General features: G+C 41.9%; 1 protein-coding gene and 1 long non-coding RNA gene across 5 annotated transcripts in view; one reads left to right on the plus strand and one right to left on the minus strand.

Moving 5' to 3' along the window:
• The window catches only part of BMPR2 (bone morphogenetic protein receptor type 2), a 112,804-nt gene extending 100,156 nt beyond the window's left edge, over positions 1-12,648 (plus strand). The window contains exons 11-14 of one of the 3 annotated variants that reach the window (XM_030016670.2): positions 755-927; positions 2,023-3,302; positions 4,714-4,791; positions 5,067-5,180. In XM_030016670.2, coding sequence (XP_029872530.1) covers positions 755-927; positions 2,023-3,302; positions 4,714-4,763 — 1,503 coding nt within the window. In that variant the 3' untranslated portion in view covers positions 4,764-4,791; positions 5,067-5,180. Of the gene's footprint in view, positions 1-754; positions 928-2,022; positions 3,303-4,713; positions 4,792-5,066 lie in introns of all 3 variants that reach the window. The other 2 variants (XM_030016671.2, XM_030016669.2) reach the window with 2 other exon arrangements.
• On the minus strand, positions 12,603-23,877 carry LOC115342470. Of its 2 annotated transcripts, none has more exons than XR_003923776.2 (3): positions 23,289-23,877; positions 19,030-19,129; positions 12,603-13,793 (listed from the first exon to the last, which is right to left on the minus strand). It is a non-coding gene; the product is annotated as an uncharacterized LOC115342470 (long non-coding RNA). The 2 variants fall into 2 exon arrangements; XR_003923775.1 differs by lacking the exon at positions 12,603-13,793 and adding an exon at positions 17,352-18,454.
• Positions 23,878-24,045: the final 168 nt, after the last annotated feature.

Below are 24,045 nucleotides of genomic sequence, written 5' to 3' on the forward strand. Positions count from 1 at the left end.
GGGCCAATAAATGTCTGCCTGTGTTTTGTACTCCGGATGCAGTGGAAGCAGAAGTGTTCAGTGCTTGTAATTTCAGTTGTCTCCTCTCCAGGCCTCTGACCATATGGCAGCACTTTTTGGAGGTCTTGGGCTCTAATCCTGACTGCACCATTCTTCCCACTGTGTGATCCCAGGAAGTGTGTCTGTTTCTGTTTCTCCGTCTGTAAAACAAGGGCAGCAATCATCTCCTCCCGTAGCTCAGCCAAATTCACTGATATTTATGAGGCATTTGGATGTTACAGTAGTGAACAGGGGAAGAAAAGCATGATGAATGAGCAAGGCTGTGTTATTTGCATACAGTGCAGGGAAGCAAGGTGGCGACTGTTAGCTGGATTGTGAGGATAACAATGACAGCATTTCCAGAGTATCATCAGTCCTTAGTACTCAGCCTTCATAAAGCAGGGAGAGTGAGCTGAGCATGCATACATCAGAGAGGGCTAGCTGAAGGTTGTATGGACATTGGTGAATGTAGGTTTTCCTAAGTAATTGTCTTCCCAGTTGGTGTTTGTGTGAGGTACGATAATATTAGTCCTGCATATTGCTGTTATTAGGGCAAACTAGCTTTGAATGAAATTGTATATCTTCTGTGTCTCTTTCTCACCAGTTTGTGACCATTTTCATGCATACAGAATGCTGTCATAAACCAGTAAATTAGAAGCACAAATATAAAGGGAAAATAATTTAAGATAAAGGGGTTTTGTTTGTCTCCTCGCAGGCTGTGAGGTCACTTAAAGAAACAATTGAAGACTGTTGGGATCAAGATGCTGAAGCTCGACTAACAGCCCAGTGTGCTGAGGAAAGGATGGCAGAACTCATGATGATTTGGGAGAGAAATAAATCAGTTAGTCCAACGGTCAACCCTATGTCAACTGCCATGCAAAATGAGCGGTAAGAAGAGAAAACATTTGGTTTTAGTCAGCAGCAAATGCCCAATGCAATGCTCAGCTCACTCCAGGAAGGAAGCTAGATCACGCTGCTAGCTTAATATTTCTGCACCCATGAAGCGGGTGTGTGTTACGTGAGCTGGTCTGCATATGGGTATTGTATGACATGATCCTGATTGCTTGTGTTCTTAAGATCTCCTTTGTGTCCCCAGTATTCAGGCACCTTTTATGTAAACAACTGTACTTCATACAGAGGGGCCTTTTAAACTGAACTTAGGCAAACTGTCTTAACAAGGCTTGCAAAGATAGGAAGTGACTATGAATTGTCTTTAAGGACTCTTGCTAAATGATGCATAAAACTTCCGTTCAAAGTGTTCTGCTAAAAAACGTGAATTTGCAGGCAATGAGAGTTCAGGAAATCACGGAGTCTCAAACCTGTAGCTTTTCAGTTAAAGAACCGCAGGGCCATCATTTGTCATTGTTATTCTGACCCAGGGAGAGAAGTGCTGCACGTTCTCTGCTTACATATGATCCAGAGGGAGTGAGAATTTGCAGAACTGACATCAGTGCTTAATAGTATACACTAGAGATCTGGATTTGAGAGAAGAGTAATGTTGCTCTATATGGCAGAGTTTATTGTCATGAAAAAAATCATGTTCAAATCGTAGAATACCTAAATTGTTAAAATAATAGATTTTTCATGGTTTAGGACCTTGTGACTTTTTCCTAGCATCACTTTCTCTGTCTTGTGTGTTGCATTCTTGTTGCCCTCCTTCAGCATTACTTCTCTGCAACTAGAGCAGTACCTTAGCAGTGACCTGGACAAACAGCGTATTGGACAAATAGAAGAAAATTACTGTTATCAGACTTAGTTGTATAAATAGCATCCATGACAGAATTGCTGTGCTAGTAAAATCAATTTTCTGCTACCCAGGATTTTTCAAGGATGTTACTGAAAGATCTCAGTTTGTACTGTATCTGTCCTTAGTTTATGCATGAAAAGAAACAGAAAGACATTCAGCTCTCTTAAATGAGAGGCTTTATAATATGAGGTGATTTTTACATATATGATCTTAATATCACTTATTTTTTCTTAAAGGAATCTGTCGCATCATAGGCGTGTATCAAAGATAAGGCCATATCCAGATTACTCTTCCTCTTCCTACATTGAAGATTCAATCCACCACACTGACAGCATAGTGAAGAACATTTCTTCCGAACATTCGATGTCCACTACCCCATTGACTTCAGGGGAAAAGAACAGAAACTCCATTAACTATGAGCGGCAACAAGCGCAAGCTCGCATCCCTAGTCCTGAGACAAGCGTCACCAGTTTGTCCACCAATACTACTACCACCAATACAACTGGCCTCACTCCTAGCACTGGCATGACCACCATATCCGAAATGCCTTATTCGGATGAAACAAACTTACATACTACAAATGTCATGCAGCCAGGTGGGCCCACCCCTGTTTGTCTGCAGCTAACAGAGGAGGACTTAGAGACAAATAAATTGGATCCAAAAGAAGTGGATAAGAACCTGAAAGAAAGCTCTGATGAGAATCTGATGGAACATTCACTTAAGCAGTTTAGCGGGCCAGATCCACTCAGCAGCACTAGTTCCAGCTTGCTTTATCCACTGATAAAACTTGCAGTAGAGGTGACAGGACAGCAGGACTTCACACAGGCTGGCAATGGTCAAGCATGTTTGATTCCAGATGTCCCATCTGCTCAGGTCTATCCTCTACCCAAGCAACAGAACCTTCCGAAGAGGCCTACTAGCCTCCCCCTAAACACCAAAAATTCGACAAAGGAGCCACGGTTAAAATTTGGTGGCAAGCACAAATCAAACTTGAAGCAAGTGGAAACAGGCGTTGCGAAGATGAACACTATCAATGCTGCAGAACCTCATGTTGTGACAGTTACCATGAACGGAGTGGCTGGGAGAAGCCACAGCATAAACTCTCATGCTGGCACAACCCAATACACCAACGGCACAGTGCCGTCTGGGCAGACAACCAGTTCGGTAGCGCAGAGGGCCCAGGAAATGCTTCAGAACCAGTTCAGTGGAGAGGATAGTCGGCTGAATATTAATTCAAGCCCTGATGAGCATGAACCCTTGTTGAGGCGGGAGCAGCAGGTTGGCCATGATGAAGGTGTTCTGGACCGCCTAGTAGACAGGAGAGAGCGACCACTGGATAATGGCCGAACAAATGCCAATAACAACAACAGTAATCCGTGTCCAGGGCAAGACACAGCTACAGTCAGTATCCAGAATGTAGTGAGAAATCCTGGGCAGACCCAGACTAGAAGAGCACAGAGGCCTAATTCGCTGGATCTATCAGCCACAAATAGTTTGGATAGCAGTAGTATGCAGTGTAAGTGCCTGCAGGACTTGAACAGTTTCCCTGACACTTTTTTACTTAATAACTACGTATATCTGCTTGAATAGAAAATACTTCTGTCTCTCCTGTCCCTCCCCAAAGCATGCTTGCTAAATCCCATATAAATTTAATTTCTATCAGCGCAATTTCAATCTTCTTGATAAAGTCCTGTCTCCATCAACTCCAGCACATGTTAGGTCCCTATCTTCCTTCCACATACATGGAATAAATTTGTCCCTTTATAACCTGTCTACTCTGGCTCTAGGAAGGGAGCAATTTCTAACTTTCATTATTCCTTGCAAGGCACCTACCTTGGCAACTGCAAAGTATATTGAAAAAGCTTCCTGTTTCTTCCTTCAGGGGCACATTATACCTTCTTTCCCTTATTTTTCCTCATTCTCTTAAGAGTAGCTGGCTCTAAGATGCATTGATTAAAATAATTTATTATAACTACTTATATGCTTCATTACTTTTAAAGCAGCTGATTTTACTGTATTAGCCCAGTCTAGACAGAGGGTCAGGCATTCTCTATTTTGCTATCTGAGCTCCAACAATTATAGCAATCCTTTGTCAGTTTACCATGTACATATTAAAAATTAATCAAAGTAGTTAGAGAAGGAATTGATTTTAATAGACTCCTTCAGAATAACTGCCTTAAAAGTTTTACGGCCAAAGATCTAAGAGTTTACAATGGGGCTCTCCTTTTTACAGTGAGAATGTAATCATGTAGTTACAGTTAAATTGGGTACATCCTCTGAGTTTGACTTTGGGCCTGTTGGAGCTGTTGGAAAGTCCTCCTAGTGTGCATTTTTAAGAGAATGTATTTCCAGAACGCACTGCTGTCTTTGAAAGGTGCTTGCAAACGTCTGACTATGTTTAGACAGGCGCTGTGATACTAGTGAAATAGTCTGGGGTGCCAGGCATGTTTGGAAAGAAAAGGTTTAGAAACAAAACAGAACAGATCTTTCAAGAAATTTAGATGAATATTCAGCAGTGGAATGTTTAAGCCTTCCTTTTAAGTAGGAAACCTTAATTTTTGTCTTAACATGTTGACTTGAGTTGAAATCTTACTGAGGTAAAGAAAAAAGTCTATTGCAGTAACTCTCTTCGATTGAAGGTTAAGTTAAAAGAAAGGGTTTGAAGGTTACATAAAGTGAACATTTTTTTAACAATCAGATTCCTGCTGCTGAAATTTTATCCTTGTTAAACTTGATTTTGCCAGTTTTGCAACCCAACATCCCAAATCCTGACTTAGGATCTTAACAGAGAATGGACCATTTTGTCTTCAGGTGAAATGCTTTGCCAGGTGAAGTAGGATTAGGGGACCTATGATTTAATTATGCTATTAAAAGTTTAGCCTTTGCTGTCCTGTAGTAGCGACATTTTTTTGTACCTCCCATTACAGGTAATATAAGATACTATGATTGCAAAATCCCCTCAAATGTCAAATGCTGATTCTGCTGTTTGCCAATGTGCATTCAAGGTAACACAAATTACTTCACTGAAGTAATTTCTGACAGAGAACAGAATCTCACCCCTTGTTTTAGTGGCAGCTAGTGTAGTTGATATACCTGTCATGCCTCTGCCACATAGTTGCTTTTGTGTGATAAGATTTTGTTCTTTTGTTCTGTTTTGCATGAGTAACAACCCTGGACTCCAGTCTAATCTTACCTTCCTCATAATACTGTTTTCTACTTTGTTTTTGTTTTTTGTTTGTGGTTTTTTGTTTGTTTGTTTTGTTGTTGGTTTTTTCTTCAGTAGGTGACTCCTCACAGGATGGCAAATCAGGCTCAGGAGAAAAGATCAAGAAACGTGTGAAAACTCCGTACTCACTTAAGCGGTGGCGTCCTTCAACGTGGGTCATCTCCACTGAGCCACTGCACTGCGAGGTCAACAATAATGGCAGTGACCGGGCAGTCCACTCCAAATCCAGCACTGCTGTTTACCTTGCGGAAGGAGGCACTGCCACCACAATGGTATCTAAGGACGCAGGAGTGAACTGCCTGTGAAATACTTTAAAAGCCGAAAAATGACCTTTTTTTTGCATTATTTGAAACAAACATGCAGAAGACATTTTAAAAAACTGCTTTCTCCTCCTCTCAGCAACCCCTACCAAGGACTCGCTTTAAATAGATTTCAGCTATGCAGAAAATTTTTAGCTTATGCTTCCATATTTTTTTATTTTGTTTTATTTTTTGAACGTTTTTGCACTTTTATTTAGTATCGCTAAAGTTAAGTCTGTCTGTTTTGACCACGGAATATATATATGTGTATCAAAAATGTGGTCTCAAAATATTTTTTTAAAAAAAGTAACAAAAAAAAGTATCACTGATAATCAGTTTGGACCAGTTTCTTAAGGTCACTAAGATCATAAGCAGACTATAAGACAGGTTTGACTGCAGTGGTGTCTTGTAACCATGTTTTGATTTCTGTGCACAAGCTAGTCTGTATATTTCTATGTTACAAAGTGTATTCTCTTTTGAACCCCCTATTTTTCTTGTGTCATGTTGAAATGTGCAATAGTCTATAGTTCACAGTATGCTTTATTGAACAGTGTGTTTCTAAAACTGCCACATGTTCCCCTTTTTGTATTTGCTAATTTTTCCCTGACAGTTGAGCAGTCAGCCAGTCATGACAGTGAACTTTGCACACCATAGCCAGCTTGGAGCAGCTGCCTATATCGCATTGTGCTCTGAGGTGACAATGCATGAATTTTCCCCAACTTGAAAGGGCTTTTAAAAAGGAACAACAACAAAAAAAAAACAACTGAGCTCAGTACCTTTCCTTTGATCCTTCCAAATCAAAATATGTTTCCTTTATAGTAGTAGATGCCAGCCTGTGAAGTTCTGAGTAACAAAACATTGAACAAATGTAAGGAAACAGTCAGCCATTTTTTCCATTTTATTTCGTGTGCAGTTTCACCCCCTGTATTTATGTAAAACCTTATTTAGATCACTAATGACATACATTGAAACATACATTTTATTCAGAAATCTTAATAACTGTCATACTTAAAAGGTCTAGTGAAGATAGATTGCAAACATATTTTGTTTATACAGAGGAAAAATCATGAATCTTATCTGGCACAAAACAGTTTTGTGATGAGTCACGAATCTTTCCTGATTTACCTCTGCAGACAGTCTGGGGTAAAATCAGTCTGATTACTTATGCAAGTAGTGCATCCTAATTGACTGTTATTGCTGAGTTGAAACTCGTCCTCCCTTCAGAGTTTTGAGAGCCCCTCATTCATCTTGTTAAAATTTATTGCATGCTTTTAAAATTCATGGTTATGAGTATTTGCAGGGGAGGGTTGGTTGGGTTTTTTTTTTTCCCCCGTCTGCTTAGACCCTTCTTTCAGTTTGTATGCACATTGATTTTAGGCATCAGTGAACATGAATGTAATGTCTATTGAGATAAATTGTTTTTTCACCATCTCAAGTAAACTTTACCTTTCTTTGGAATGATTGTTTTTACTGTCTGCTGAAAGAAAATCAATTTCGTTATTGGTTAGGATGCCTAAGAAATATCCTTCCAGCTGAGAAATATTCTTTCTGATTGAAAACACTTCAGTAAAAACTATTTAGATAAACAAAGATACAACACATGTCAGTCTTTGGTACTGAGTAAAGTTTTATCACTTTATCTGAAAACTGGTGATGTTCAAAGAAAGAAAAATCTTTCAGTCAGCCTGCCAAACTCCTGTGGCAGGATACTGGCAGCAAACAATTGCCTTCCCCAGCCTGTCTCCTTTCAGCTGACTAAAACAGATGCTCTGTGCTTTCAAGCTCATTTGTTTCCTTGCTGTTATATTATTTTTTCCCCCCTGAGGTAAACTTTGCCAACCCTGTTCTTCTGTATCTGGTGATACAACTAGCATAATACATGCCTTGCTGCATCTGATTCTTGCTGTTTCCCAAACTCCCTTGTTTATGCTTGATCGCTATGATTTTCTCTTGTAATGCTTCTTAACGTTTCTTAGATTTTCCTAGGTATCTCCAAGAGATAACTCTACAAATCCAGAGTTTGATTAAATGTAGTTGTAGAAATACAAGCCATGAGACACATTTTGGGCTCCCTATGTTCTTTAAGCACCAGTTCAAGAAGTACCTTTCGTCTCTAAGGTGTAATTCTGCTACCCGCCTGTATAAATATACAGTTGTATTTCCTTTCTTCAAAAATCCAGCCTTTCTCTGGTTTTACTTTTAATTCACTCTCTGGCTTCCCATCTGCTGCAATCTTGCATCCCAGATGTTGAAAACCTGCCAGTTGCTCAGCTGGGTTTCAAGACCTGAATCAGAATTTTTGGCATTCTGTTCATAATGCTGGCTGTGGTTTTCTTCTCTTTTGGCCTTCTTTGAGTCTCCATTTGAAGTACGGTATATTGTTTTGTGATGATCGCTGTATCATGCATACTGAAGATTCTTCACTCCTTTCCCAGTGACTTTTTGCTTTGCCTTGCATGTATCATCCATCAGCGTTTCAGAATGTGGGCTGAAAAAAGCATATTTAGGACACTTACCTAACTTGAAACACTCTGGAGAGAGAAAAGTTATTTGCTCTGACTACTGCTTCTTTCTGCTAAGACAGATTTGCACCAGTCTTCTAGCCTTTCTTTTCAGGCCAATCCTTGGTAAGAAATCCAACTTTTTTATGCTCAATGCAATCAAAATCATTTTAATACCAGATGAAAATGTTCTGCAGTTTTACTTAAACATTCTTAAAGCAAACGTGATGGTTTCTTTTCCTTTATCTATTTCTGTCACTTGCTGGAAGGCTTTTGGGATGAATTACAATTAGTAGAAAGTACTGGCTTTGTAATCTACCATGGATAAATATAATTTGTAACATGATGGAATTACGTACTTTATCACAAAATACCCTATAGATTAAATAGAGAAAAACTATTTTTAAAGGTCAGTCAAAATAAACTCTTAAGTAGGTACCAAAATACTGTAATTCTGCACAGCTAGATGAGATCAGATTAGCAGTTTGGTTTTAATGCTTAATTTAGCAATGCCCCTTTTTTGCTCATAGCACATAATCCAATTTCCACAGAATACTTTCTCTGTAAATTAAATGATATTGAATTGTATCTCATACCATGGGGAATCCTTCTTAACCAAACAAAATACATGTAAGAGAGAGAATTCTACAGATCAGCCACATGGATAGTTGATAAATGTACTATAATCAGGGGAAACAAATGTGTTTTATTTCTTTATGGGACTTTTTGTGTTTGATTTTTTTTTTTTAAGAGAAAAGGATGAAAGTTGATAATTTTCTATCGGTTTCTCATGTATATTACAGACAAGATAAATATAGCAAAATGAAAATAGAATGATAGTGTAAATACCTATGAATTGTGCCACTGTCAAATAGGCAACAGTAGAATATTTGCTATGGTAATTTATAATGTATAATTCAAGTAAAATGTTAGAGCAAACATTTGTGATGTTTGTATATATAAGCCAAAATCCCAAATCTTACTGGTTTTAGAAAATGATGTGCTAGTAGAAGCCAGAAGAGTTGCTTAGGTTAATGCATTGTCTCTTTTTCTGTTTCTTATAATAGAGATACTCACCAACATAACATGGTTTTTAGAATGTGAATTCTAACCATTTGAACAGACATGCCTCATAGATTGATTTCCTTCTAAAACTGATATTTACAAGTCAGATTATCTGCAGCACTTCCCCTGAATTTGCTTATAATGCTCTATAGCTTCATGTGCTAAACAATTAGTATTAAAAATGCCTTTCTTGAAACTCCACGATGCACTTAAATTGCACAGCTAAAGGTAAAGGAATTCCTTATCTAAAAGAAAACCAATTGATATTGTCATCATTAGAATATTCTCAGAAACAAAGAACACTTCTGTTTGTGTTTTGCTTTCTTACTGCCTTTCATTTTTGTCTTGTTTCCATATAGAAAATTACCTAATTTTCAAAGGCAACACAGTTTCATTTTCTCAGTGCACTGGGGACAAAAACCAATGCATGGATGCTGGCAGGTTTCAGGAAACAACAAAAAAATCCCCACCTTATAAATATGTTTAGAAAGTATGTATCTTCCCACCTGTCAACTTTCTCTAGAAGAAATCTTTAATCCTACCTGCCTCAGAAAGGAGAATAAGGAAGTTCTGTATTGGTATGGAATAGATTATTGGGCCAAATTTAATAATAATGAATTGTTACTTAAAAAAACTATATGTGTATACATTGTATATCCCATAGTTTCAGTGTTCAATGTGTTTTGCTCCAATGATACTCCTTTTTTAAATGCTAAAAAAAATAGTCCACTAATATAACATTACTAAGTCTATGTTAAGTTTATAATTTTCTTTCATGAAAAATACTCAAAAGATCATAGCCATTCTGCCATTGAAACGTTATTATGGAAAGTTCCAGGCTAATTAGGGAGAATTTTAAAATTCAAGTATCTAGTCAATACAGGAGAAATTAATTATGCTGTAATTTTTACTTGTATAAAAATGATGGCAGTTCCCATTGCTGAAACAGGCCGTTTTTAAGTCATAAAAATAATAGTTGCTGAGCACAGTAGCATATACATGACCTGATGTCTAATTGGAAAATTTGGAGCAGCTTATCAAAGGAAAAAAAAAAAAAAAAAAAGGATTGATTAGTCTATGAAAGTTGGATTATAGACTGGACGACTTAGTATTTTGCATAAATTTGGATTATTTGAATTTTTTTGTCTGGTCTCCCACTACCCATTTTAACAGGTAATACATTAACCTCCTTTTTTTAATGTGCTGTTTATTTTTTGTTCAGCTTCAAGCCTTTCTTCAGTGAAAAAGCTATACATATTGCAGTGAAGCCAAATACATATTTTTTTATGTAAACTCTGTATGTATTTAGATGCATATGTATGTTGTGCGTGAGTTACAGCATTAAATTCTGTGAGTTACAGCATCAGATGGTAGCACTGGTAGCAAGTATAATGTTCTTTTTCATATGCCATTTTTAAGTTGTCTTTAGTGCATCCCAGTAAAATTGGGATCAGACTGTGACATATAGTCCAGTAGTGCAAGATCTCCCATGACAGATTTGTCCCTGATTGTTTAGATGGAATGGATTTATGAGAGAGAGAGAGAGAGGGAGAGAAAGCTGGGAATGCAGATGACAAAATTTATCTGAAGCTGAGTAATTTAAGGTACCTCTCTTGAAGATCAAAAAATAACCAGAATACTTAATACCTGATAATTTTTACAAGGCTTTTTTATGTAGTAGCTATAGTTATGTATGTGGTTGCCATTTAAACATAGCATTCTAGTCCATTAAATCCAATTACATTTTAGGCTTCTATATTGTTATATAAAACTGTAGCTGTAGAAGTACATCCCTTTTTTTGATCCCACCCGTGCCCCGCCCCAGTAGGTTCAGTTTTGATGTGACATAGTAACAAATCAGATTCCTCATTTTGAGGTTTCTTCTGTACTAACTAAAATTGGTAGCAGAACTTTCACTTCTGCAGATAACAGATGAGGCACTCCTGCGAATCACCATGGGAGTTACGTTTGGCAGAAGTGTATCTGAGGAAATCAACATCTAATCGGCTAGTGCTTGAGCCAAATGCTGTTGAAATCAAAGGAGTCTGCCATTGGTTATGAGCAAAGGAGGGTTGGGTTCTGCTGGCAGTGGTTTTAAAAATTTCTTGGGAGGATTAGCCCTGGGAAAGCTAAGGTGGAATGCGGGAGCACATGGGCAAACCTTGGCTACTGACGTCTTGAGGGGTGTTAGCCGATGCCTCGGTTCAGGCTGTTAGGCTAGGTCCGTACCAGTGCAGCTGTGGTTATTGTTGGGAAACGGAACTGCACCAGTGGGAGTGGGAGTGGAAGGTTTCAAGATAAATCCTCATTTACACCAAAGCCCTTTAATGTTGATCTGGGCTTCATGCAGGTCTGATTTAGTGGCTGCTGTGGTGCGTTACTAATATGCATTACTTTTTATGGCCATTTCTATTTATTTCACTGTGGTTTAATACATGTACGTGCATAATAAGCAAGAACTAGTCGGAGTTATGTTAATTTATAACGTAATTGTCAGATATTTTTAAAAGCCTATCGATCAGCAATTGTGTAAATTTGCAAGTCATTCAGTTGGTTAACTTCAATGCATACGTCACGCTTCAACAGACACAGTAACTGTCACAGTAAGGAAGGATTTCTTCAAATCCTGCAGGCTTCTGCAGATATATTACAGGAGCATACATCCATCAGGGGCATAGCATCTTGCCTGGTAACTATTTTAAAGCAGAAATAATTAGCCTTTATAACTTCCTAGTTTCAAGGTCTGACAAAAGTAAATTTTTTTAGCCCATTCACTTGTTTTTAAGACAGAGCAAAAATGTGTGAGGTTTATTTCTAGAGCACTTGATTCACTTTTTTTGTGCTTCAGAACTGTATCATGAAGTATCACACTTCAATCTTGTTTATTCAAAAGGAAAGAAAATAGTTAATGTTTCCGTAGTTTGTAAAAAGTCACAAGAACAAAGAAACAGGCAAGTCCAAGTTATAGCTGACTTTCGTTTGTCACTTTTGAATTTCCTGATTTGTGACTCTCCTCTCTCTTTCACACTGTTGAAATGTATTTAAAAAGGTTTGTATGTAATGTTTCTTGTCTGCTTTTTGTCTCTAGAGGAAAGTGTGCTCTATTCACATTTATATAAGCTGGAATAATATTTTACAATCACTGTTGATTATTTTCCCCCTAAATACAGTATAAGAGGAAAATGAACGTGGCAAAGACTGATTTCTAGGGTTTGGTCTTCTGTAGAAGCTGAAATAAGGAGATGTGAAACTGCCATTTTCCTTACAAAAGACTGTAAAGAGAGCATTACTTTCTGAGCGAGCTTTTCTGGGGAAGAGGGGGAGAAACCCTAGAATATGGAGTCTCATCAGAACCCTTTTGTTAACGGGTATTTTTGGTTTTTCTCTCAACTGACTGAGGAAATATCATGTATGAATTTATAAATAATTGCTTTCAGTTATTTCTTTTGTATAAGCTGCCCAATACCCTTGCTATGCTGTATAAGTTGTGTTTCATGGAACAGTGTGAGTATGAAATAAAAAGCTAATTTTGGGGTTTTAATCATCTGTGGATGCCACTATGAAAGCTGACGTTGTTAAAGCCACTACAGAGTTTTCTATGAATACTTGTAAGAATTGCTTTGTTATATATAAACCTAAATAAAGAGATTGTATTGATACAGAGACATTGGATAAGAACATTTAAAAGGCTATTCTTTAGGTCTAAAAGAAAAGGCTTGCTGTAAAATGGTGCATTATTCCATTTATTAAAGATCATATTAATGACAAAAAGCACTGTCTTTTGTGGGTTTTTCATATATTATTGGCCATGAGTAATAAGACGTGCTCCCAGGAATGAGAGGAAAACCCCTGTTGTAGCTGTGTTTTGTTGGTTAAAGGATAAGGAAATACTTCATTACTGAGGGCTGAATAGGACTTTCAGACACCTTAGGCGTGTGACAGATTGCACACTGCACTGTTATCAGATAATAATGTGAAATAATTAGGGCTTGCTGTTGCTACCTTAATGCAGTGCCTCTGCTTGCTTTTTTTGCCCATTCGCACTGGTCAGCCAGTTAAGATGCTTGTATTGGCAGCTAAATACCGTTTTGTAGGCATTTCAAAGCAGTAGGCCTTACATGGCCTGTTGTCACACCTTGTCTGTTAAGTGTTTAAATGCAGAAAAACAAAAAAAAAAGAAAACAGAGGCATTAAACTAAATGCTTTTCTTCTCCACTTTTGGTTGGGCTGCATTTGAGTAGAGCACAGGATTGATGGCAAACAGCCATGTGGGAGGAACAGAGCAAACAACATACCTTTGCAGGTGGGATAATTAAAATAGCAACCCCCTGTCCTTCCCACACAAACTATTGCACTCTTTCCCCTCCCCATGAGGAGAAAATGTCATGGCATTCTTACAAGCAGGAGCTTTCCCAGCCCAGAGCTGCTGTCCTGTCTGACAGAAGTAGAAGAGATGGATTAAGTCAGTAGAAGGACCCTGCAAATTTCCCCCACTGACTGGCCTGACCCAGGAGTTTGCCTGCTATGCCTCCTGAAGGTAAGGTGCTGGGAAGAGACAGGTCTTCACTGCAGTCTGCTTTGTTTTGCTTCCTGGTGTTTTTCAACTCCTGATGCAAGAACTTCATTTTAAAGGAGCTGTCTGGGATTTTTTACTTTGCAGTGAAGAGCTCTTCCTCTAGTTTCCTGTCTTGCAGTCATGCTTGTGGGGAAATTCAAGCTGAGCCATTAACTGGAATTGCCACCATACAAATGGTAGATAAGCTGTACCCATACACAGGTGACGCTGTTCGTTTGATCTTGGCTTTCTCATCTCCTGTGTGACTATTGGTAAGTGTGAGGGAGTTAGTGTTCCATGGCCTGGTTGCTGCTACGGCAGGCAGCAGGATGCTGAGGCTTTAGGACATGAGTGCTTGTCCCTGTGGAGAACAGAGGGAAATGAATGCAAAATGGTCCCAAGAACTGAGTATTGCCCCTACTATAATTCACCTTCCTTTCCTGACCAGAAGGAAATTACTAAATACTAAATCTTCCCTTCAAACAAGAAACGAGCCCTATCTTTCTTTCCCTTTCTAGCCATGCAAACACTAGCTGAGCTCTGAGGCAGCCATTCTGCCTGTGCATGTGGAGGGAACTCAGTTCTCCTCAGTTCTCTTTCTGGAGCACAAACTGAGCAGTGCTGGCTGTCGTCGGGCTACCACCACACTGCAAGCTCACTTGGGCAATGGTCACCATGGCTTTGAGGCAAAGTCTTACACAAAGTGCAACTAAACTCAATGCCGTGTCACCAGAGTGGTGAACTCCTCTTTTCTTCAGTTTCGCTCCCACTGTTCCTGGGTTTGCTTTGGCCTTGGGAAGGGGTTCCACATTAGCACCAACTCCGCAGCATGAGCATCCCAGACCCTATAGTGCTGCAACACACATCTTGCACATTAAAGCACCAAACACTGTACTATGGGACCTCACTGCTTCCAGCACTTTGTTATACGTGGTTTGGTGGGAACCATCCTGCACCTCAGTTGCTTAGTTATTTGTATTTCTCCTCCTTACTTAATTCTCGTTAATTTATTTTTCTCTATCCACAGTGATGATTTTTGCAAGCAAATAAGAAAGTGGTACAAGTCTTACACCTCTGTGGCCAAAGAACTACCTCCAAAATGCAAAGAGAAGGGAGGCAGAGTGAGTAGCTTCATTTCTTGCTGTCATAAATAAGGAAGAAGCAACAAACCGAGGCAAGTAGTGTATGGTTGAGCACCTGCCTGTATTGCACATCACCTCGGCCCCACAAATGAACCTAGATAGAAACCCCTGGCTACGGGGAGGGAGCATGACAAGCCTTGCTTCCCCTGCAAGCAGGAGGCAGACTCTGTTCCAGGCTGGATCTGCAGCCACCTTGGGGGTTTCTGCCTCAGAAAAAGATTAGGAGACTAGGAGAGTTATTGACAAGGAAAAGGTCCCTCCCTGAAAGAGAGCACTGTGCTTACGTGCAGTGGCTTGCTATTGGCTCAAGATGGCTGACCAACACCAGCTCACAGGAAAGAGAGGCTGGCTAGCCAGGTCTTACTACCTACGTGGGGGGCTTTAAGGACAGGCCTGCAAAGCTCTTTGTGTCCAGAGGTTTCCCAGGAGGCTGTAGCCAGGGAGAGTCAGTGGGGGCCAGGGGGGAACCGTGTGAAGCTCTCGTTTCCCTGGGGCACAACAGGCCTGTTCCCTGCCGCCATGCCCTGCGCGGCAGCTCTGCCTCGGGAGTGGGGGAGAAAGTGGTGGGAGCGGTACAGCAAGCTGGGGAGGGACGCTGACCCGATCAACGCAGAAATAACGAGGGTTCCTGCGCGCCCGTTCCACCTTCACTAGTGCTCTGGATGGAGGGCTGGGAGCGGGGGGGGGGGGCAGCTGTGATAAAAGAAGTAGACGGTCCCGTCCCCCCCCCCAGCAATTATCACTCCTTGCCGACAGCGAGAGCGGCCGAGTCCTGCTCTACCCCGGCAGGTGTGGCTGAGTCTTATCCTCAGGGCATCTGAGAAGCCTTGACTCAGCTCTGCAATAACAAAAGTGTTACTGGTGAATTTTACTAATAGGTTTTTTACTGGGTGCATGAGCTACTTAGGCTTAAGAAATAGTCTCCTCGTAGATTTCCCTGCGTGACCTCATATACTCACCTTGGCCAGCTCTCTCCTGCAGAAATAACAACCACTTTTATTCGGCTTTTGCTTTGCTAATGAGAAATGAAAGTAAAACAACAATAATTATATTCCCCTTTGTTCCAGAGCAGCGATGCAGCTGCAGAACGTACTTTGTGGAACACAGCCACGTCAGTCTTCCATTTGTTTCCATTCAGGGTTTTTCTCCCCATTTACTTCTTGCTAATTCTGATGTTATGGAAATTCTCCACGTGCAGGAGATTATAGACATCTGCTCACTGCCATGACCCAAAGCACGTTCTATTGGATAAGAAGGTTAATTTTCCACAGGCAGGAAAATTCGACTGCACCAAAACATTTGTATCTGTATAAATTCAGCTTTTCATGTTAGCCTGAAAGGTTGTCGTTCTCCATCTAACGGCGAGTTGAAATGTTTTGATTCCTAGAATTTAAACGGCACGCTCGGGTCTTCTGCTTTTATGTCAGGGGATCTTCTTCTTTCAGCTCTCAGTACCAGAGGGAAAGTCTGTGAGAAATCCACAAACGGTGATCTGAGCCAAAGTCATGCTTTGGGGATCACTCATGCCTCTTTTACAAAGACAACAAATAGCGCTGCCCGAGGACAGCTGGTCTGTGGAAGATGATTAAGGAAAGTAAGTCTGTATTTACTATGCAGTGTCTGAGCAAACAGCGTTTCTAGATGGGGCTTGCATGGGCACTGGAAAAATGTTAAGGCTGCAAACATTGAGGAAGGTTGGAAATACCTGATCCAGGTGCATTTCAATTCCTGATGGGAAGGACAGGAGCTTCCCAAGACCCTCTATCACGGTCCAAGCACCTTTTGAGAATGAGGACGTACAATCGGCACAGAGCAGGCATGGTTTGGGCAGATGATGGGCAAAAGCCAGCAGGCAGCATCTCAAGTGCATGAGGTGGATTTGAGGAAGGGGAAAGAGCATGAAGGGAGGCTAGAGATATTTGTTTCAGGCGTCAGCAACACAGTAGGACTCAGCATTGGTCTTGGGCCCTATTTCTTCGTTGTTCCTGCCAAGTGCTGATAGGAAAGGATAGTGTAGGGTGTTGTGATAAAGAGGCTACAGAGGTTATAGGGCTCATTTCACTAGTGTCACTGCTTGCAACAGGCCTGCAAGCAGCTCCTAGGAATGGTACAGGATTTTTTGCTTTCCTCTATCACTTAGTGCAGACTTTGTTTGTGAGAAGTTCATGCCACAGGCTATCAGATTTCCTAATCAGAATGACCAGAAAGAATGGTTTTCATAAGGTACTTTTATGCGCATGCAACTGTGTGCATAAGAAGTGAGGTTAGTTTGTGTTCTGTTCCTGGTTTTGTTACTGATGGTTAGGCTGTGTTTTTTGCAGTGACTGGTATTTTACCAGTCTGCCGTAATATTGAAATTATACCTGTTTTCTCAATCTTTCTCCCTTTCTCCCTCTTTCTCCCCCTCCCCCTTTCCTCTTATTGGAAAGGTAATAATTGAGCCCTGCAGGTATGTTGTAAAGAGTAACTTCTAGCACCTCCAGGTCTCTGGATTAGTTAAAAAATCAGATCTGACACAAATCATTGTAGCAAGTTGTAGGTCTGACTCTAGTCCATGAGGTAGGTGTTGCTGCTGCACACATCAGTTTTCCTGGGGCAGCCAAGGCATGTATGGGTAGCCAGAGAATCTCCTGCAGGAGGGAGGCCTTACTGGATCTCTGCTGAGGTGGAAAGTATTTATTGGGAACCTGCATTTCTGTTGGCACACCAAGAATTTTCTTGCAGGACCATTAAAAATTCAGAATCAGGCCTCAGAAACAGCTGGCTTAAAATCACTATTACGCAGGATAATTTTATTTATTGTTAGCTTCTAGAAAACCAGAATGCAAGTAAATCATGTGTTTGAGCTTTGCCCTGTGATCATGAGGGACAGAAATGTGCTTTCAAGGCACAGGCAAGCAGAAGTCCTCATCTGCTTACATAAGGCATGAACTGAGACCGTAAGTGAAACGTGAGGTATTTGCAGCCAAAGAGAAGCAAGCAGCAGTATCAGAAAGGCTTGATTTGGGCATCGTGTTGACCCTAGCATAGCAGCCAGCCACAGGAAGTGCTCACAGGTTCTTCTGTTGCAAACCAGCAGCAGCCAACACGCTGCAGACTTGGGAGGCCTTCCCCTATTCCGGGCTGGGGTGCAGGAGGCAGGCAGAGGAACTGAACTCTGCTAGGGAGGGGAGGCAGGGAGGGAAGCAGGGGGAAGGGCAGGTTGGTTCCTGATCCGCCCCTGGTGGATGCCAGCTGGGAGACCTCTGGCTCCGTGCTGGCGTATGGCAGAGCTGAGCAGCAGCTCTTGCACATGGATTTTTTCCTCAGCACGCAGCCATGAGGCAAGTGTGCTTAGGCAGTTGCCCCTCTCCTTGGGGGAGGCAGGCGTAGCCCAGCATGCAGTTCAGGGTGGCTGTCGTGCTCTGGTTTCTCCTGCAGCAAACGGGTTTCTGTGAGCTGCCAGGCAGGTTGCAAGCATGTTCAGGGAAGCCAGGCAACACATGAGGGTCTGATGTCCGCATCACTTTCCTTCCACTCCCGCTGCACAAACCTGCTGCTTTGGGCAGGCTGTTGAGGCTTCTTTGGAAAGACTCCAAAGTAGACCTAGTCCAAGGATTTACTGGTCTCTGCTCCAAGGATAAGAGATGACTTGCAGGCTCGTCACTATGAAGGCATCAGCCTAGTCATGCCAACCATGCCTGCTGGAGATGTCTGCATGCTCCCGCTGAGCAGAGTGAGCCTGACACCCCTGGCTGAGCATTGGATGAGGCCTTGGCAGCTAACAGCAGAGGGGCTTGGGGCTTTGCCTAGCTTTGTTTTCTTCATCTTCTCAAAGATCACATCCTCTCTTTCAGCGATGGCTCTCTGGCTCTCCCAAAGTCAGGCTGAATGCGAGGTGCTATGCATGAAGACAGGATGGAACAAGTGAGACAAACTGACATATGGTTGAGATGTAACCAAACTAGTTAAAAGCTCCCCTGCGCCCCGTGGCTGAATGCAAGAAGGATTCAGAACACAACACTGCTTGACCCATTCTTTCTAAGTAGATATTTTCCCAAATCAGAGAATCCCATGCTCCCACTTCATCACACACTCTGCTGAAGTTACTTAGTTTAACTACAGGGCTGGTATGTGTATGTGGAGAGAGAAGCACAATCGTTTTGTCACTGCCTCTCGGTGCATGAATAAGCCATGCCAACATGCTTTTCACAATCTCTTTAGCTTTTCTAAATGTTACAAAAACAAACAGAAGCAAAACAAGATTGTAGGCCTGAATCAGAAGGAGTGAACTCTCTGCTCTCTTAAGTGAGGAGTGTCTATAGTTATATGCCAATTCATCACATATATACAGGATGTTTATTATCCTACAATATGGCAACAAAATATACATTATTGAAATATTGACATTTATCAAATTAATTGATAGTGTCAACAATTGAAATATTTTACAGTATATAGCTCCATTATACTCACAATACAAATTGTGCTGGTGGCTTGTAGGAGCAATCAGTGCTTAGTGTTTGTAAATCAAGAGTTTCCTGCTGTGGTTCGTAACCATTCTTCTGCCCTGAGACTAGAAATACGAAACATGTTACATCTCTATACACAACACAAATACAGACAGATCTCTGTATTATATTTGCAAGCTCTGTAAATATGTGCTAAAAATATAAAGTTTTTGGAAGATAATTTTAAAGAAAAATTACTTGCTTCCTAAAAGGAAGGAAACTTTTATTGTTGGAGGGGAAGAATTATGTGCAAATTATCATTCAGCATCTTTCTTGCAGGACACTCGGGGGAGATTAAACTGTGTCTTGTTTAAATGAACTAGGCCACTTCTCTCTAATGTTACCAAAACCAAAGATTCAGAAATGTGGTGGACAACATGCCTTTTCTGCTGCTCATTCTCCTCCCTCAACAGAACCCAAGACCAGTTGCAGTCACTCTCAGCTGGCGAGAGCTCATGTTGGTGAACCAAGCTTGACTCCAGTTGCACCTCTCCTTCAGCAGCTGGACACTCACAACAAGGTTATTGCTTAGTGTTGCTGCTGTCATTTAACATGTGTTCAGAAAATTGATCTCTATGTGTGGAAAAAACCTGTTGCATGTACGTGAACTTAGCACTGGCTGCTAAAGAAATTAACCTCGTACTTCTCCCAGGTAATTATGTGTGCCATGAACGTGCAGTAGAAACATCTCTCAAGCATGCAGTTAAGTGTTGCATTGAGGAACGGGGTTTGTTTGTCAAAAATGTGTTATCTTAACACCAGCGAGGCACTGAAGCCTCAGGATGTTATTTATACGACAACTTTTCTTAAAGATTGTACCTCAAAAAATGTGGCAGGAGCATATTTTGCTTTAAGTTGTCTTTTGCTTATCGCATGTAGTTTGATTTATGTCCAAGGTCCCACCTGTTGTTTTTTATTGTTTTAATCTTAATACCTTATTTCAATCTGCTTGCCTCCTCAAATCCCCCCAGATATTCTGGAATATTAACTAGCATCTTACAGGTTTTGTGTGAAGCAAATTCTATTACATTTGTCCTATTTTTTTAAATGTCTTTTCCTCCTGTTGATGTTGAACACCCACATGAACAAGCAAACCAAACTCACTCTGCAGGGGAGAGATGAGAAATGCAATGAAATATCCTGGGGCATAATCTAATGCTTAGATTAGACTCCCAGAATCTTTAGTCTTTCAACCTTCAATATTGCTTGCAACAACTGTAGGTAAAAAAACAATTTCAGGCAGTAGATTGCTCCCTTACGTGTGCTGCTTTGCATTAACTTAATTTTGGAATAAGACAAGAACATATTTGAAGCTACTTGGAGCACAGTCATTTTCCATATGGTTTTCTATTATTACTATTATTTTTAACATTTTTCATATATATTACTGTGAGCAGTGAGCGGTTCTACCATAAACTTTCAGTCCTTAGTACAACAAAACTCCCTACATATTGGTTGTTTTGATAGCTGTACAGTGGGATTTGGGTCTATGAACTCAGTTAAACCTCTTTGACCCTTGTTTCTCTGCTTTTCATTCAGGTTTACTATTTTGACCACTTCCCTGACTTGTTTACATCCCTGTTTTCAGCAGGTTGCAGATCTGTTCATGCAGCTCTGCGTGTTTTATCAGTTTGCCTTTGAGGGCAGTCTTGATACGCTTCCAACGTTCGGACTGATTTGTTTGTATCTGCAGCTTTTACTACACACCATATTTTAAGAAGGAACTAACACCTTGCATGCAAGGGGATGTCTGCAATACCTAGATTTAATCTCCAAGCAATGACTACAAAGCAGTACATTTTGGCAGGCCCCTGGTTAGGCGCTGAGTGCCTCCAAGTCAGTGGGAGGTGGGAGTGCTCATCACCTCCCAGGGGCTGCACTTCAGCGTGGTATGTGAGCATACCAGTATCTGCTCAGCTTGTGCAGGCCAATGGGTCGGTTAAAATAGCAGGTAGAGAGGAGCTGAAGATGTGGAGGTGGATCGCGTGTAGGTGGGATCACGCATGACTCCAGTGAGTTTGGAGTCACTGACGTGACTGAGGTCACTAAAAGGCTGGTTCAGGGGATACTGGTAGAAGGCTCACAGCCTCTGTGACGACAATGGGTTTCATTCCTATTTTTTGGATCACTTGGCACCATTCCATTAGGTGTTATGGCCAGAGTAAGAGCATCATGGATGTGAAGAAACCCCAGCCTAAAGGTTCCACATGAAACTGTATGAAATGTGTTGTCCAAAGTTGGCCTGGACAGCGTTTGGCAAAGTCTGAAGGCAGTAAGGAGTGTGACAGCTGAAACAAAACCCAGAGCTTGGGAGGCATGAATTACAAGGAGAGTCTGGGGGGGATCTGGATCCAAGTTGTTCAGGGCTGGGGTTTTGTTTCCGTTTTTTTTGTGTAATTAAATAAAAAGTTTCAAAACTATTTTCAAGTAATTCATAATCCTGCCTGAGTTGTTTCCATTATTTCCATAAGGTGTAGGAGTAAGATCCTGTTGTAACACATTTGTTACAGTTTAAACAAATTAATGTATGAAGTACATGGTGGTTGATTAGGTCTCAGTACATGACTTTACATGTTGAACTTTCACGTCTAGTGCATGTACAGCAATACAACTGCTGATGAGCAGTCTACATAAATGCTTTGCTTTATATTCTCGTAACAACTGTGTGGAGCAGCGCCATTTTTGCAGTGTGACAATAATGTGGGAAGTAGTATAATTGTCACAGATATCTTCTGCATTCAAAGTCGTGACTTGGCTCCATAACGTGCATCATGCAAATAAATATGAATCAATACCTTTAATTTTTGGCCTCTTCAAAACAGTAACAGGAATCAGAATGTGTTCAGAATATTTTATGCCCGAAAAATATCTTTATGGCACACTGTTTCCAAACAACTCCAGTATTTCTGGGGAGGGTAAGCTGTCCAAGGGATGAAAGCCTGCTGAGCAACTGTACTGGCACTGGCTGTGGGTACTGTCACAGCAGCAAGAACCACAAAGAGGATTGCATCTTCTGCTCTTGACTGAAAATTGCAGCAAAGAAGTGAAATAAATGCTGCATAGGTTAACCTGCTTTAGGATAACTGTGTGCTGTCCTGGGCTGCCAACAAAGCAGCAGACAGGTTCCATTTATTTCTTCAGACGTGCCGGGATGCTGGTTTTCCACCTTCTGGGCATTTACCTGTGGAGCACTATGTAGCTCAGGTTCTCTTTTTCAATATATACATGGAGTCACCAAGGGAATTACGAGATCCCTTCACGTCCAATGCTGGCGGTACACAGCCCATCCTGTTGCCTGCCTCTCAGCCATTCCTGGTGAGGAGAGCACTGTCTCCCAGATATTTCACTAATTAAGTGGGTTATCTGGGATTTTGATGTTTTGCCACATTGTACCAGCAGTGCTTGTGACAGCTACAAGAAAAGGACTGGGAAGTGGCCCTATGTGTGTAATTTATAAGGTGACCTAAGTAAATTGCACACTTTAAGAAAGGGATACAATAGGACTGATGGTGATCTGCCAGGCTTCTGGTGCCTTCCCTTGACATAGGCACTGCCAGGGGTAGCCCAGGATAATTCTCAAGACTGGGCACAGCCTCTTGTAGCCAGTTTTGGTTGACCCACCCAGCTATCCTGCAGGCCATATTGCCAGTAGTTACAGTACCTGTGAGCAAGCATAATGTCCTTCAAAAGAAATTTAATTAATCCAGAATGCAAGAGCTAACTTCGTAACAACCTCATCAGGAGAAACGTATCCGTCCTGTTCTCTTTTGCCAGTCTGATTTCTCATAAAAAGCTCTTGACTCTGACAAGAGCTTTAACCTTCAAGGCTTTAGGTAGACCAGTGTCCAGGCAACCTTAAGAAGGGCCTGTGCACAGCCTTGCTTTTCAGGTTTGTTAAACTTGTCAGCCACAAGGATGGAGCTCTTCAAAGGGGAAGTTGGGGCTTTTTAAGTGAAGTAGGCTTCAATCAGAAAGAGCAAAGGAGAAAGAAGGAGAGAAAAAAAAAAACCCAAGCACCACCAAGCTGAAGGAAAGAGAGAACGGTAGTTTGTTGTCACACCATTTGTATCATAGCAATGGTATTCAATTGCAACATGCAACTTGTAGAGCAATATTGGAAAGAATTTGGGTAAGTTCTGGTAGCCCAGAACAGGCACTTGCAATAATGACAGAGAGAAGATTTCTCGATTCTGTCATGTCTTGAAGGTGCTAAAGTGTGTTTACCTTGCATCTAAATAATCCAAACACACGAACTAGGGCCCATTTCATGCATGTATTCAGTTCTCTAATGTATAAATGAGGTCAAGAGGATGCCGGCCGTTACCAAGTGTTTTTAACAGACTGCAGTGAAGACGCAACTGACCTAATGGAGAAGAGTAAACACAGCAATTAAGGGAAAAGGGGGTCAAGTCTGCCCGGATATTACCCACCTATCTGGTGCCATCATCGGCAATGCTACGCCGGTGGCACAGCGATTGGACAAACGGCTGCTGAGCGCTCGTCCTCCCGCGCGGCGCGTTCAGAGCTAAGAACGCCGGAGCAGCCCTACTTCCAACGCACGGCCCTTTCCTTGGGGCGGGCTCCCGGAGGACGTGTGCCGCTTTTGGCTCCAACCACGACGCCGGCGTAAGCCGCGGCCGCCACCCCGGCCGGCTTTCAGGCTTTCCGCGGGACCGCGGACACCGCGACCGGCCCCGGCGCCGCAGCGGCAGCCGGCCCGACGGACCCCCGAGCGCGCCCTGCGCCCGCCTGGCCGCTCGGGGGCAGGATCGCGGCCCTCCTTGGCCCCGGGGACACCGGGGGTCGCCGTGGGCCAGGGGTTCCCGGCGGTCGGAGCTGTGGCCCCGCCTGCGCTCCCGCCCGGCCCCGCAGCGCCGCTGCCCGCCCCCCGCCGCACGCGCCGCGGGCAGCGCGGGGCCCCCGCTGGCGGGGGGGGGGGGGGGGCCGCGTGTTGCTTTAAGCGCTGCCCCCTCCCCCTTCC

This window comes from Aquila chrysaetos, chromosome 6, assembly GCF_900496995.4.
Source record: "Aquila chrysaetos chrysaetos chromosome 6, bAquChr1.4, whole genome shotgun sequence".
NCBI lineage: Eukaryota > Metazoa > Chordata > Aves > Accipitriformes > Accipitridae > Aquila > Aquila chrysaetos.